Below are 15368 nucleotides of genomic sequence, written 5' to 3' on the forward strand. Positions count from 1 at the left end.
ACCCTGTAAAACTATAAATAAAAAAAAAAAAAAAAGGCTTTCTGTTCGGTTAGGATGAGAAACCAAAATATACAACTAGAAATTTCTTTCGGTCAAGTCACTGAAGCTTTTTTAAATCTCACTTGTCATTTTTTTCAGTTCTTCATCTCTTGTCATAGAATGTCCATGTGAAAGAAAGCATGTGCGTATGAAGTTAAAAACAGACCATAATGCACAGTATTTAAAATATCTTCCTGGTATCTGAAATTTCTAGTTGCCAGGGGAATGGAGGGTTGTCATGTAGCAAAACTGGAGTTAATTTCAGCTTGATCAGAGTTCAGGGGTTTCTTCCTTGCCTTGACCCAATTAACTGAATTTTCTTTCCTTTTCAGTTCTTTCTGGGATTTTTTGTTGTTTCAGGAAAAAAAAAAAAAAAAAAAAAGCAAGCACTCCCTAATTTTCTTTAGAAACAATTAAATATGATAATTCTTCATGCTGTTATTGCATTGTAAATAACTAGTTCTGCGACTGAGACCCACAGCATCTTTCTGAAAAATGTAAACAGGAAGCATTATTCCCAGTTTGAGGATTATGGTGTTCCTTTGCCAATGCCAGTATTAGCACACAGATCTCCTGACTCTTCTGATTAAAGGAAATTCTTTATTAGTTCTGTTCAGGATACTCTTCGCATTGTGCTACTTGCATACATTAGATCAATAGCTGCAGACTATCAACCTGGGTTTTGGATAATATTTTGCTATTGACCTTGAACCACTTTAGAATTGGCAATAGCACATAATGTCTCCTAATGTCTCACTGTTGTTTCTTTTCAGTAAGTATTTAACTCAGTATCTCTTCTTAGGTGGATTGGAATACCTTTTGTTCTCCAGCAGGTTGGCTTTTCTGCAGAAGGGATAATTGGGGAGGAGGAAAATCAGGAGGTGAAAGTAAATTTTTTTGGGGGGAATGACGTTTGCTTTGGTGCTCTAGAGTTTGGGGTGGGTAGGTTGTTTAGTATACAAAACATTGTGGTATGCTTGTGTAGCGTTAAGCTGTTGCTTATACTGTATAAGTCTGATCATGGAGTGAAGACAGCTGCTTAGATACCTTACAAAATAAAAAGAGAAAAGGTGAAATTCTCAGTGCAGCTAGGCTATTAGGTAATCATTAGTATGCACTTCATACTAGTAATTAATGCCTAATAAAAAAGCTGCTGCCAATCTGAACTAACTGTATTCCTTATCAGCTGCTATATTTCAACTGTGTTGCCAGTCCAAATTTTTGCCATGTTTGTGTCATCTTTATTGAAGAAAGAAGTGTAGGTGATCTAGAAGGAAAAGGTAAACCTTTGCTGACCTTCCAGTCATTACTGAATATAGGGCCATATGCTCCTCCAAGTTTCATTAGAAACAAAGGAAAGGAAAAAAATAACATTTTAATACAAAAATTTCTTAGGCTGTACAAGAATTATGAGAAAATCCAATATTACCCTGTCAGCTGACAGGGGGAATAAGAAGCAAGCTGGCTCCTTAAAAATAATTGTTTAAATACAAAGAACAACACTGCATCATTATGCTTCCCTTTTTTTATCTATGTTTAGTTCAGTCTGTTCTTTGGTTTAGGCTTAAAATATTATTAGTTTAGAAAAAAAGATATATGTTTGGCAGCATTTGTTTAATATATTGAAAAAAACCTAGTTTTAAAAAATCCCATTTGGCACTAGTGAGATGATTATTTTGGTAAGCCTATTGCTGTGTCTGTGTGTAATTCACTGCTGCTGTTTTGTTTGGTGTTTTCTCTGTTGCATTTAGGTTATCTAGTTTCAGATACAATCTATTAAGTGGAGTATTTTTCAGTAACTGAGGTTTTCCCACCTGTCTACCCTAAAACACCTGCAACATATGTTTGTGTAACCCTGCAATGCTTTGTGGTTTGGGCCTTGAGAAATTCCCCCAGAGCTTTTTGCTTATAAACAGCTGAGCAATTCATTTCTCTAATGACGAGTGCTGTTCCCTTGGCATTGAGGCAATAGCATGTTTGCTAAAATAAGTCTCATTTTTCATCAGACATATTGAAAATCTTTTTTCATTATTATCTCTTATTCTGAACCTTCAGATTTTGCATAAGATTGTATTTGATCTTTTTTTTTTTCCTGTTAGTAGTACTAAAGGCGAGGGGGCGAGAAGGGGGGGCAGGAAATACCTCAACAAAGAAGAAAAAAGTGTTGTAGATATTCCTCTGCTTGCACCTGCGTGTAAACTTGTACAAACAATGTGTATTCAGGTGGTGAAACGTTACATTGCAGCAGTAACCTGGTTTTCTTGGTACGTTGTACAACAGTCTGCAGGTGACTTCTGCCACACGCGAGCGTGCTTTGCTACATCACATCTATTCCGTGGCTGACGTTGCACAATATGTCTCCGGAGGCCAGGGAGGAAAAGGGTTGTACACAGGACTTTGAGCATATGGAGCACGATCCTTAGCTGGTTGGAATTTTAAGAGCTTTTCAGTGGTTTAGACAAGTTTAGGGAATCTCTGCTGCATTCGGTGTTGTTCTGACCACGAACTCAGCCCCCCACCTCGGGAAAAGAGCAGGGGCGGGTATAACTTCTGGGGGAGAATAAAGCCAAAGAGAGAGTCCCCAAGAACCTCCTGCCAGCTGTGGGACTGGGAGTGAGTCAGTCTGGTGGTGACCGGGGACAGAAGCAGGAGGGCAGGGCAGGGGGTAGCCCTGCAGCAGGCAAATGGCAGGGGTGAGGGGGTCATCTTTTAGGCAAGGGAGGGCTCAGAGGCAAAAGTACCTCGCAGAGACCTGAAATATTTTAAGGCGTCTTTTCCCTTTGGGCTGTGGCTAGTACATTTTGAAGAGACAAAGGCCAAAATCGCATCAGTTTCTATGTGCGCGTCGATATCTGAGTTCCTTTCATAGTCCTTTTAAAAGTATGAACTGGACATTTTCTGCCAGTTGAAACTAAACTCGCTCTAGCTAGAAATCAAGATTAGGACATTTATAAAACCAGCAGACTGCTCGTGCAACATGGATGTGGGGAAGGGGGATTTCTACTATTGGCACAGGCAGCTTTTCTCTCTGATTTCTGCACTTTCTTTCCTTAGAAGGGGAAAACAATAAATGTGTTAATCTGTATAATACCCTTACACAATTTGTTAGGGAGATTCAACAAACCATTAATTTGAAGCATTGATTTCTCTGTCATTTTATCAACATCATTATCCTTTTAACAAAACTAATTTTATCTGAGGTACTAGTCAAAATACATATGTAAATTGAAAAAGGAAAATCTTTACTTGCTTAAGGAATTAAAAACATGAGTAGGATCATTCTAAATTGCCCTGTGTAGGAAAAAAATGTGGTTGCTGTGAATATTTTAGGCAACGGTGTTATGTTTTGATGTAAATAAATTTGTTTAGTCTTCTGTCCTAATAAATTGAATGTAATATAGGGGATAGCTAAAATTGGATACTTGGAGAGGGGAATTAGTTTAAAATTAAAAGGGCGAGGACACTGTAACTGTGCAGGTTTTCCTCTCTGCTTCTGACTTTTCAAAAATTCAATTTAAAGGACATCTCCACATAAAGATCATCATGTACATAAAACCGTATTTTTTGCTGTCTGAAGTGCAGTTTTCAGAAGGATTTAAAATTTCTGTGGTAATACTTTGCCGGCACTTGTCTGCTAACATGTATGTCAGGGTGTCTTTTTTAAATAATGGAATAATGGAATTTTCCAAAAGGATATCTCTGTAGTGTTACAAAAGGAGATGCAGCAATAACCCTTGGTATTTACTGCCTTGCATTTCTAATGTTGTTTTTTCAACAGCATTATTTTCTGGGGGCTTTTTTTTTCACTGCATGTAATAGTACTTTAAACTGCTTCTTCCTTTGATACCTTAAACCTCATAGGAATTTAAATAGGCCCCTGTGCAACTAATGCTTGAGCCTCATTCATATGTTCGACTTAGATCATTATTCCTATTAATGGCTTTAAGTGCTTAGATAGTAGATCAGCCCTTCGTGTCTTGAATTGCTTGTCACTTCTGCATAAATATGTTTCGAGATACCATTCCACATGATCTTTCTCTCTTTTTTTTTTTATTCAGAAGCAATGTGCAATAATCCTTTATTTATTGGGTGGTGGAAAAGAAGTTTCATTGGTTTTGCTATGTTTAAAATATATACTGAGTTATTCGAAACAAACTGCAAAAGTGGCTAGTATATGATAACGTGAATTTTTGAAAGGGCTGCCTTATGACCTGGAAGTGCCTGTTATTTTAACCATCTCTTACTTGTCCACCTTGGTCATCAGGACACGTAAAGAACAAAGTTATTTAACTAATGAGAGAAAAGTTACACTGTTAGATTACTCGTATAACAGTCCGAGAACCATCAGTTATCCTCATCACGTCAGTTTGGATTTGATTATCATAGAAATGCATTAAATTACCAAACTCGAGCAATAGTAACTAAAGCTGATTCATTGTTATTGCTGTCAGTTGATGAGGACTGACTTACAAGCCATATGAATGGGTAGAGTTATGCAAATATTGTTTTTATAACAGGAGAAGAAGAATGTAGAGCGGCCATTACAATGTGGGTGGTAGGATAGAGGAGGATTTTTTTAAATGCTTGTCTAATAGCTTTTAGTTGTTTCATTTTTTTAATAAACATTACAAACAGGATGTATTTTTTAAATGTTTAATGTGTTTCCAAAGAGGGAAAAGGAGACGTTTCATACAAGATTAAATCTGACTGGATGAAACAATCTGGAAATTCCCAGCCTTAAGTTTGACCCCAGAAATCACCCCGGCCTTTGATAAGAATCTACCACCTCTTTAAATCTTCCGCTCTCCTTTTGTGCCCATGCAATATTTTGGTCTTTAAAGTGCAACTCCTATAACCTCCTCCAAAAATAGGAGGGTTTCCAAGGACAGAGGGTTATCTGCAGTTAATGTGGAAAACATGAGGATAAGGCTATGGATACCCCAGCCTATAATGTAATCTGGAGGGATGAAGACTGACTCGATCAAAAATATAATGTACTCTCACCTGTGAGTGACTATTTTGGAAAGGTCATGGTGTAGTTTATTAAAACTGTATTTACTACCAGAAGGACTTAAGAAGGCAGATCAAGAATATAAGGCAATGTCCTGTGACTGAATAAACCTTTAAAGCAAATACTTGGAAAGTATTTACCTCTATTTTAGGCACTAAATCTGATCATTATGCAGAAATTTACCACTTCGTTTTCTCATATACTAGAAATTAATTATTTTAAGTCATTTATATTCTAATTTATATATATTTATATATAAGTGTGTGTGTATATATATATATGTATGTATATACACACATTTTAAAAGGGCCTCTCTGTACCTCTGTGTTATTTCGGTTACATCTGTATGCTTTTTTTTTTTTAACTTAAAAATATTTACTTTCCCCAAATAATGTAGTTCAGAATGCGTTTGCTCAAGACACTTTATGCATAAACTGTGGTCTACACCTAATCAATGTTCAGTAGATTACTGGATCCAAGAAGGACGATTTCAGAACTACTGAATGCAGCGTGCTTCAGTGAAATAGTTTCATTGTGGCAGAGGTGGAAACTAACAAGTGGCTTGTGGTTTCAATATTAATTATCTATATTTTATCGTAGGAGAACAGTTCTTTATTTGCGGCCTCTGTTTCGAGCAGGGTGAAAATTAGAGGAAAAAAAGGCTCCGTGTGCCATCTAGTGGCAGTGCTCAGGTTATCTCTGAATTTAAACCTTTGCTTAACCGGGAGGCTCCTAGCGATGCATTGAGTTCAAAATGATAGCTATAGTTTCTCCTTACTATTACCATTTTCTTTAAAAACATACCACTTTAGCTTGGATGTGGTAAAATTCTATACGTGAGCCAAAGGAAGCAGTCAGATCAGTATCTGAACTTGTCCAAGAATTACTGATTTAATTACAAAAGTTACCACTACAACAAACAGCTTCATTGCTGTGTGGAAGAAAACTAATTTCTGGGAGCATGGAGTGGACTTACTGGTGACACTTGATTTATTTTAAGTATTTTAAGACTTCGCTTTTTGTAACTGGCGATACTGCCTTGAGAAACCAAGACCCTGGGAAACAAAATTATTCTTTACATTTCTAATCTTCATTCATGAGCGTTTTTCTTGTATCTGCTCTAAAGGTCCCAGAAAATTCCAGTAAAATATTATTTTTTAAAAATAAATATGATTTGTTTTCTATTTTAATGCTTTCTTTTTTGGTTTTCTTTGTTTGTATTTTAGAGAAATCCAAGACCAGTGACCCACCAATTCCAACAAAATTTAGATTATTACAAAGCACGTGGAGCAGACTTGATGAACAAAACCCGGTATGCTATTTCTGAATATGTGTTCACTGAGCTAAGATTTACATAAGCAAAATGTTTCATAAATTGCTTTTATCCCAAACAGGAATTGCAGAAGCAGTATTAGAAGCGCAAGTATTTATTTCTTGACATTTATTTAGAATCATTACCTTGCCTATTATTACATGAAAAATGAAAGTTTGACAGATAGCATTGTTGTGAGCTTGCTGTCATTTTTTTAAGGCTGTGGACATCCATATGCAGTGACGTGTATACTAAATGCAGGGGGTAAAACATTGCCAGTGTGAGTTCTGTAGCCAAACTACTTCCAATAACGCATCTAATTGCAATCTGGAGTATCCCTGTAGAACCAGAAGCTGTGGAAGTTAAATTGAATTCATGTAAATGCAGTTTTACGTAATTTTTACTAAGCCTTTTTGCAGCAGTCCTCCCTTGTTTTAGAGAGGGTTCGTATCAATTCTGCTTAAATTCCATGTCAAGGCCATTTTATCTGGTAGTCACGGGTGTAGAGGTGCCCCTGTCCTGACCAGGTGGCCACAAGGTGGGTGCCAGTTGCTGGTGGGTGCTGGGTGCTGGTGGGACAAAGCAGCACAGGACACAACATCGTGCTTCAAATGATACCATCTTGAGCAGTTTCTTGGCTTACAGGTGGCCCCAGCTGTACCCTGTGACTGCTGATCCACTCAAATACTGTTTAAATCAGTTACATTAAAAGCTATCTAAAATTAAAATTGAGTGGATTAAAAAGCTCTTAAATTGGAGAAAGGAGCAGAAATTAAAGCTGAGTGACAGCAAGAGCTTTTTTCTTTTTTAAAACCAGGCTTTAAAGTTGAGAGTGTCAAAAGTTACTGCATTATATTGCATTTTCTTAATGTTTTTACTTATTTATTATTTCAAATAATGTTCTCAAGAAATGCCTTAATGTGAAAAATATGTTGTTTGAAAATTCAAAAATAAACATTTCGGGGATTTTGAAAAAAAAAATAAATCATAAAGTCCAAACATTAGTGACATCTGTTGGAAACCTAAATCCTAAGGAAACAAATGTCCATTAAATCTGTGTAGGAATATAAACTCATTTCACACATATATACAGGATGCACACCAAAGAGGAAAAACTGTTCAGCATAGTCCAGATAGAGGAATAACTGGGATAAATTTATCACAACACAGGAACATTTAGAGTAGGTCCAATGTGGTAAATCTGTATAAGATTGGACTAAAGAGAGAGCTGGCAATGTTTCTCAGTGAGCAGAGATTTGGATTAGATCAGCTACCAGGTCTCTTTCTTCTTAAATTCCACAGGCTCAATGATGCATTTAAAATATCTTGGCAAATATCTAATATATATTGCTTATTTTATTACATATAAAACTTTTAAATCCATCCTGTTCGTATATTTGTCTCTCATCTCTCATAATGCCTACTTACTGGAGAGAGAAATGCCTTTGAATAAGGCTTGGTTAAAACAAAACATTTTCATCTTAGCAGAAAACTGCAGAGATTGAATCATCTTCCTATTGCTAGTTTAAAAATATACCATTCACAGTCAAGGTCAATGATGCTTATTGTGATGAAATAAAATTGTTTGCTTCATGGATGGAATTTACATCTCCTTGATACTCATATTTTTAAACTGATGCCTTTAAAATGCATCTGCTGAATACTCTACAACATAATCAATCAGCATTTTTCTTGTAATTGTTGTGCATGTCTGGTACATTTAAATGGCTAAAATGTAGGAATTGATCCGTGTTTAATGGCTGTAATCATCCTTTGCATTAATATATCAGACATTTAAATTGTAAGAAATAGATACATTGTTCTTCTTTTCCTGAAATTCAGCTCAGTTTTAACTTACCTCCTCCAGAGAACCAGCACCTCGCTGTTGTTCATTTTCTGAAGCTGTGATTTCGAGAAATTGCACAATAAACTTTACTTCAGAATACATTTATTAAGATGACCTCATGACAAGAAATTTAGATAGCATTATTATTTATTTTTCATGTATCTCTATGTGTTCTGTGCTGATCAATAGCAGTGTCAGTTCGTAGCAGAGCCAAATCACACAAAGGTATTAGAAGCTCTGATAACTATCCTTTTCTGCTTCTCAAATAATTGTAGAACAGTATTGCACATGATTGTTGAAAGTGTTTTTTAAAATCATATTTCAGACATAACAGCTTCGAGAAGATTTTTAGTGTTTGTTGATCCTGTAAATCAAAGTTTCTCAAAAAGTCTCTTTCCAGCCATCTGAAAAATATAAATTAACTAACTCCTCCTGCTTTACATACATGTCAAAGCAGCAAATAAAACAGTGTAGAAGGAAATCTTACACTTTTTGTTAAGCAAAATAGAGCTGGGAAAAAAAAAAAAAAAAAAAAAGAAGAAAGAAAGAAGACAGTGGACACGAATACACAAGGCTCTGTATAAGCTTTGTCTCCTGCATCTTCGGACCATCACGATTCCAATGATGCAGTTAGCTCAAAGCATCCAGTGGCTTTCTCGCTCACGTAGCCTGTCAGAGAAAAAGATTTACTTCCAGTAAATACCATTCCTTGTGCAAAGTCAAGAGTTTTTTTAACTGTCAAGACTCTAGACCCAGAGACAACACAAACCTAGGACTCAGAGTGCAAGCCATTATCTTCTTTGTAAGGTGATGTGTCAGGTGAGTGAGTGATATATACCACCCCAATCTTGGTGATTAGTTTCAGTAGACTGAGGGAAAATAATATGCCAATTATACTCAAGTTTGGATTCTGAATCTCAACCAAGTTATTATGGTATGACCCCCAAAATCAGTGATATTATTAGATTCATTGCAAAGTGTTGATAACTGATTGATACCTGCTAAGCAAACATTTGGCATTTCTTCTTCCACCTTTAAAGCTACGATCTTCGTTTCCTTTCTAGAATGGAGAAGACATTAAACAAAAGGCCCTGTGCTGACTGTTCTGATGCCGCATATATGTGTTGGAATAGAAAAAAAAATCTTTATTTTCCTTACATGTCTCTGCAGTATCTTAGGGAACTGATTAATGACTGAATCTACTAGATAGTAGCAGAATAAAATTTAATAGTAATAAACATTTTACCACATCCTCTTTAAAATCTTTGGGACCTATTCAGTTTGCTTTTGAAACAATTAGGGACTCCTGTAATAATACTTTCTAGTTCTGAAGATGCTGAATTACAGTGACTTTGTCAGTCATTCTGAGGTGGCTGCAGAAAGACTTTTTGTGTTACCAGCAGCAGTCAATGGGGAGACACAGAAACATTCTGTAATCATTATTCAGCAATCATACCTTTCCAGCAGCACTTTGTGCCAGTGTCTGCCCTGCTGTTCCTCCTAAAAAATGCTACATACTGTATTTCTTCATCACCCGTGTATGGCAGAAGGGCCCCATACAGCTCGGGGCTATATCTTGCAAGCGTGCAGGCTCATATACTTTCTTCTGCTTTCTCTCATTTTAACTGTATCTATTCTGAGTCTAAACAACTCAGCTGTTTTGTAGTTTATTTTTAAACATCTCCAAAAAATTGCAAAACTATTTTTTTCCTCAGTACAATGATTGTATTGGTTTTAATTACATGTATTTTTTCAAATTGTTTAGAGGCAGCTATTTATATCCCTGAAGTACAGATCACTAAAATAAAACCTCAGGAGTAGAAAGTTCTCTGTGATTGTGATATTTTTCTGTGAAGGGTATTTCAAGTATTAATTATATAAAACAGGAAAAATATTGTGTGAATAAATACGAATGGCTTTGCTGATTATGTGAACACTTCTACTGGGAATTAGAAGCTTCTTTGCCTCTTTATTTTAGACAGATTAAATGGTTCGACAATTGCCTCATTCTTAATGTTGCATGTAACTGAAGTGAATTAAATAGCCACTGTAGTTAAAAATGAAAAGGAACAATGATAAGGATCGTGATCCGGTATATGTGTTATATCCTGAAGCCATTCTTCAGTCAAAATCACTTTAGAAATCAGGATTCCCATTAAAAAGCACTTGGCTTGAAATGGCTGGGCTGGGCAGAAGGTGAAGTAAAAGAAAGAGACATCTAGCTCTGACAGACTGAAAGTAAAGTCTAGTGTTAGTTTTGCTTGTTGAAAGAAATGTTTGGGTTTGAGTTATTCTAAACATTTGAGATAATTTAATCTAGCAGAAGTAAATATTAAAGCAGTCTTTGAATAAGTAGTGCCAAAAGTCAGTTTTATAAAGTTCTCGATGCTTCAGAGCCTGGATTGCATTTTGTCACTCCTTTTTTTCTTTTTCATTTAAAAAGCCAAATTAAGAAAATTTGTACAAACTTGATTGCTTGGGGTTAGCCTTCATTTTTCAAGAAGGGCCAAAACAATTTGTGTACTCCTGGTTGGGAAAAACTCGCACCACATGCAGTCGCTGTGGTTCCTGTGTGTATTCCACTATAACTGTGCCAGGACACCCTCTCTGTAAAGTTCAAATCTTGCTTTTTTTTTCCTCCCATTTTCGGAGAAAAATGCGTGCATTGCTGTACCCGTCCAAGCCGTTGGCAAGGGTGTGATGATCTCTCCTCTTCCTTTTCCAGCGCCAGCGCTAAGGCTGCCCCACTCAACATTAACAAGGTCTCCAACAGTTTGCTGAATTTTGGCCGAAAACTCATTGCTCCGGCCATGGCTTCAGGGGGGGCGGCGGGTGCTCCCGCTGGCGGGGGCGGCTGTGCTCCCCCCGCCATGCCCGGCAGGAGCGCAGTGGAACCCCCCCAGCACCACCATCACCACCACCACCAGCACCAGGTCCAGCAGCAGAGGATGATGAAGTCCGAAAGCATGCCGGTTCAGCTGGGCAAAGGTAAAGGCGGGACGTGTGGCACAATCCAGATACGCAGCTTCTCTCAGAATCACAGAATAATCTCAGAAATTGCTCCAGCAAGGGGTTTACAGTGCAAATGTGAAACTGAAATGTAGTGAATCCTTAGTGCTAATATTGTTTGGAACAATGGAAGTAAAACTAGGCATGGAACAAAATCACTTCCACAATTTTGGAGAGGCTCTTTTGCTTGCTTTTTTTAAAAAAGTTTTCCATAGTTCCCATATCACATTATTCTTTTTTACCTTTTGGTTGAAAAGTAGTCCTTGGTTATTTTCTTTCCCTGCTTAATATAAAAAACACGTACAATTTGAAGCAACTTCTATAGATGGGATCAGTTGTAGCTTCATTTTTATCTAGATGGTCAAGAACAACCCTATTTACACTTGTGTGTGCCAACTAACATGTTGCATCATCCAGAAGTGCACCTGACACTTTCCAGACAGGTATCAGGATAAAAAGTTGTATTTTGGTCATTGTCATATACAAGCTGCGCACATATCTCTCTATCAACAGGAACATGGAGATTTGGGAAAGTTATGAAGAAATTATGCAAATTTATGATGTAGGTCACAAACCATTTTCGTGGTAAGAGGAAACAAAACATACTGCAACACTTCTGTACCTGCAGCTTCCTCTCATCCTATTCTGTCTATCCATATTTGGTACAACACTTGCAGAAGTAATTTAAAGGCAACAAAATGTAGATATATAATACTTTTTTTAATCCGTTGAGTTGAGAGTGAGTTTTGTTTTACATATTAGTGCCATGCTTCTTGTTCCTGACCTGTACTGTTATCACTATATTGCCTGTAGTTGGACAGAAATTTCAAATGACAGCAGCTACCTACATTTGCAAGTGCCATAATTTATATTTTTAAAGAGAAGCCCAAAATGGCAAAGGAAATATAAAGTATTATAGAGGCTGCCCAGTGAATTCTCTCTAAGTAAGTTTAAATGTAGGAATAGCTTAGAAAAAAAAATAAAAATAAAATTTATAAAAAGCCTATTTGCTATGACACTGTGGCAGAGACAGGCTGAAAAGACCCTTTTGGAGCATGATGCAGATAACTTTGTATCAGCATCTCTGGGGACTGAGGGCACTCTCTGCAGCTCCGAGAAGCTGTGGGTACTTCTAGCCCAGGCATCCAGGCATTAGCATTTAGGACCTGAGAAGGTCTTATTTCACTCCTTCGGTTTGTGCTGAACTTTTAAAGTGCCTTTTTACCTCCTGCACTGCTTTTTTTTTTCCCCCCAAACTCTGGATTCTTCTCTAGGTTTTGAGTATCTAAAACCTACTTGGCATCGTCTGTTACTATAAGGCTCCCAAGTTACTAATTAGCTGGCACTAATTGTCTTAAGTTCCTGTTCTTCACTGTGTTTTCAGCTCTCGTCAGCCTCCAGCAGCTCGGTTGTTTAGCTGAGGTAGGCAGAGGCTCAGATTTAGCATTTAAATTGATAGACATTTGCACTTCCAGTTGATCTAACACTCACACATGCTCAGTTGGACAGTATACCAGACCAAAATACTGTAAATATGAAAGGCATCAAGGCATAAAAGAAGTTATCAATTTTTTTTCTTGTTGTATTAGTCCTTTTAGGTTTTGAATGCTCGATGCCGATAATTTAAATTAATATGTAGAGGATGATAAGTTTGAAGAGATTAAATTAATTGCCTGATTGCCTTTTTTTTTTTAATTAAATGTGAAGTCCTTTGGTGACAAGGTATCTTGTAGGACTGGCAAGATGACCGTATCCCAGCTTCATCAGCTGTGTTAGGGCAGAGTTCCTGTACACAAACCAGCAGCAGTGACAGGTGCCATTCATGCTCCCACCTCCAGGGGTAGCTTGTGCTGTGCTCTAGAGGAGGGATGGCTGGTTTCTACAATCAATAGCAATTTTTTCTCACTCCGAAGTTTTGGTACTTGCTGAATTTCTTTAAGAAAAAAAAAAAATAATATAATTTAGATAATGTAAACAGGAAAACAGCTGACTAATATTGGTTAAAAAAAGGAAAGACAATTCCAGATGAGTGTTCAGCATTACAAATCACAGTTGAACAAAGTATCCAGACACCTATTTAGAAATTCAGTTCCTCCTAATAATATATTAATCACATTCAGTCTGTCCTCGCCTCAGAAGAAGATTGGGTATCATTACTGATTAGTTATGCAAGGTAGCCTGCTAATAGAAAACGGATTAAATATTCACTTGATCCTACACAATTAAGGAATCCATTGGCACAAAAGTTGAATTCAAATCTCGAGTTCATTGGATTGTCAATTGAGTTTGTTGTCTTGAAAGACAGAAATATTGATAATAAAAAAAAAAGAAAAAAACACAGAATTGTAGCACCTTGTGTTCCAGTAGATTCTTGAGTGTTCAGAAACTGGATACTCTTTGATTACCAAAAAGCAGTGTGTTACCAGAAAAAAAAAGCATTTCTCTTTCACTGATAGTACCAGATACAGCTTTTCTTCTAGGTCATTTCACACTGAAGTTCAAAAGGCTTTTGATTTTAATGTTGCTTCATCACAAGGACACATTAGAGGACCAGTTTGAAGATGAAGTTCTGCCAAAACTGTGATCAGCTATTTAAAGAGTTTCCAGACTACTGTTTGTTTTATGAGTTGATACTTCTGCAGTAGTTGTAACATGAACAGAATTTCCATAGTCACCGAATATGCCCTAAAGAAATTATCTCCATATTTAGAATTATTTATGAACTATGTCTAGAAAATGAGTATGCTTTTTCAGAAGGAAAAAGAAGTTGTCCTTACTGATAGCAGAACTGAATAAAAGTGAAAGAAATAAAATACTAACAAATGCTATATATACTTTATAAGTATATATATTCTTCAAGAAATTATGAAGTTTTATTGACAGTGGTGCTCCCAAACTAACAAAATGATACCGTCAGTGTGAAACATAAGAAACAAAATGGGTTTGATTGTGTGTGTTAGTTCAGATTTTAATATATCCAGTCTTGAAAACACTGGGTTTTTGCTCGTGTCTGAATGCAGCACATAATGCACCGATTATTGAAACTCCCCCTTTCTTTCCGCCTGCTCTTACAACGCCGTTTGTGTTCAAAGTAGGATCTTCCAGCTAGAAACCCCAAAGTCACGGCTCTTCCCTTGGGTGGATTGCATTGGTTTGGGGCAACCCTCTAACGCTGTGGTTCCTTCCCCAGGCGAGGCAGCTGCCGGCAGCAATGGGGGGCTGCCGGGCCCCCCACAGCACCCCCCTGCCCTCGCAGGTACGGCTGCCCTCGGGCTTTCCGTGCCCATTGCCCTCCCCCTGGCCACCCCCGCGGGTTTTTCCATGCGTGGCATCTCCATTCCCCATCCTGGTCCATCCACCGAGTGGCACTGTTGGGTAGAGAGAGAAAACAGCAGCTCCACTCCATCACTCCCTGGCTGTGCTGTGTGTGGCCCTCCGGTTGCATCCGTCTTCGTTAAAAACGTGTGTTTGCCTTGTACTTCGTAGTCCATTTCACGCTATGTCATGTGGGGCAGTTGGACCATCCATGTCTCTTGGTTGTGTTACTTCCCTGTTGCTATATTCAAGGCAAGTATTTTGAGCTGAACATCTGCTTTAAGGCACTTGACTGAATAGGAGCTTACCTGCCTTGGTCTGAAATAATAAGCGTACAGATTTGTGTGATGAGACGGTTTGAATACATTTTAAAAGTGCTGGAAGCCTTTGTTCCAGTCTCAGTGCAGGAGAAAAAAGGAAACTAATTTATCTGAAGTTTAAAAGTTTTATAAAACTCATACCATGTGTTTTGCAGATTTTCATACTCTGCGTCCCGACCATTGCAAATACAGAGTAATAGATGAGCAGATCTAAATGGTTTTGAATTATAGATCATGCCTTACTTCTGTACTTCTTAGTATCTTAGTCCTTGCTCTCTTTATAACACTGAAAGCTATTCTTTTCCTTTGTAGGGGCCAAACAGAATGAGCCATCAGGTTTTTATGTGTTTCGTGCATCTTCCTCTGATTTTTCATATATTTTAGTAGTGACCTCCAAAGCTCGTGGTTATCTCCCTTATAACTTAACTCAAACTTGATAAAACCTGCAGCTTGCTTTTCTTTCCTTGGAAGTCTTCTCCACTCTCACCATCCTCTTTTACTTTATTATAAATCCTC

General features: G+C 37.4%; 1 protein-coding gene across 13 annotated transcripts in view; it reads left to right on the top strand.

Annotated features, from left to right (window-relative positions):
* TBC1D5 (TBC1 domain family member 5) overlaps positions 1-15368 on the top strand; it is a 315400-nt gene that overhangs the window by 253165 nt on the left and 46867 nt on the right. For all 13 annotated transcript variants that reach the window (XM_082046566.1, XM_082046568.1, XM_082046562.1 and 10 more), the window contains 2 exons: positions 6277-6362; positions 10934-11196. In XM_082046566.1, the coding sequence (XP_081902692.1) occupies positions 6277-6362; positions 10934-11196 (349 nt within the window). The remainder of the gene's footprint in view (positions 1-6276; positions 6363-10933; positions 11197-15368) is intronic.

Source organism: Streptopelia decaocto, assembly GCF_964273445.1.
Source record: "Streptopelia decaocto genome assembly, chromosome: 2".
Taxonomy (NCBI): domain Eukaryota; kingdom Metazoa; phylum Chordata; class Aves; order Columbiformes; family Columbidae; genus Streptopelia; species Streptopelia decaocto.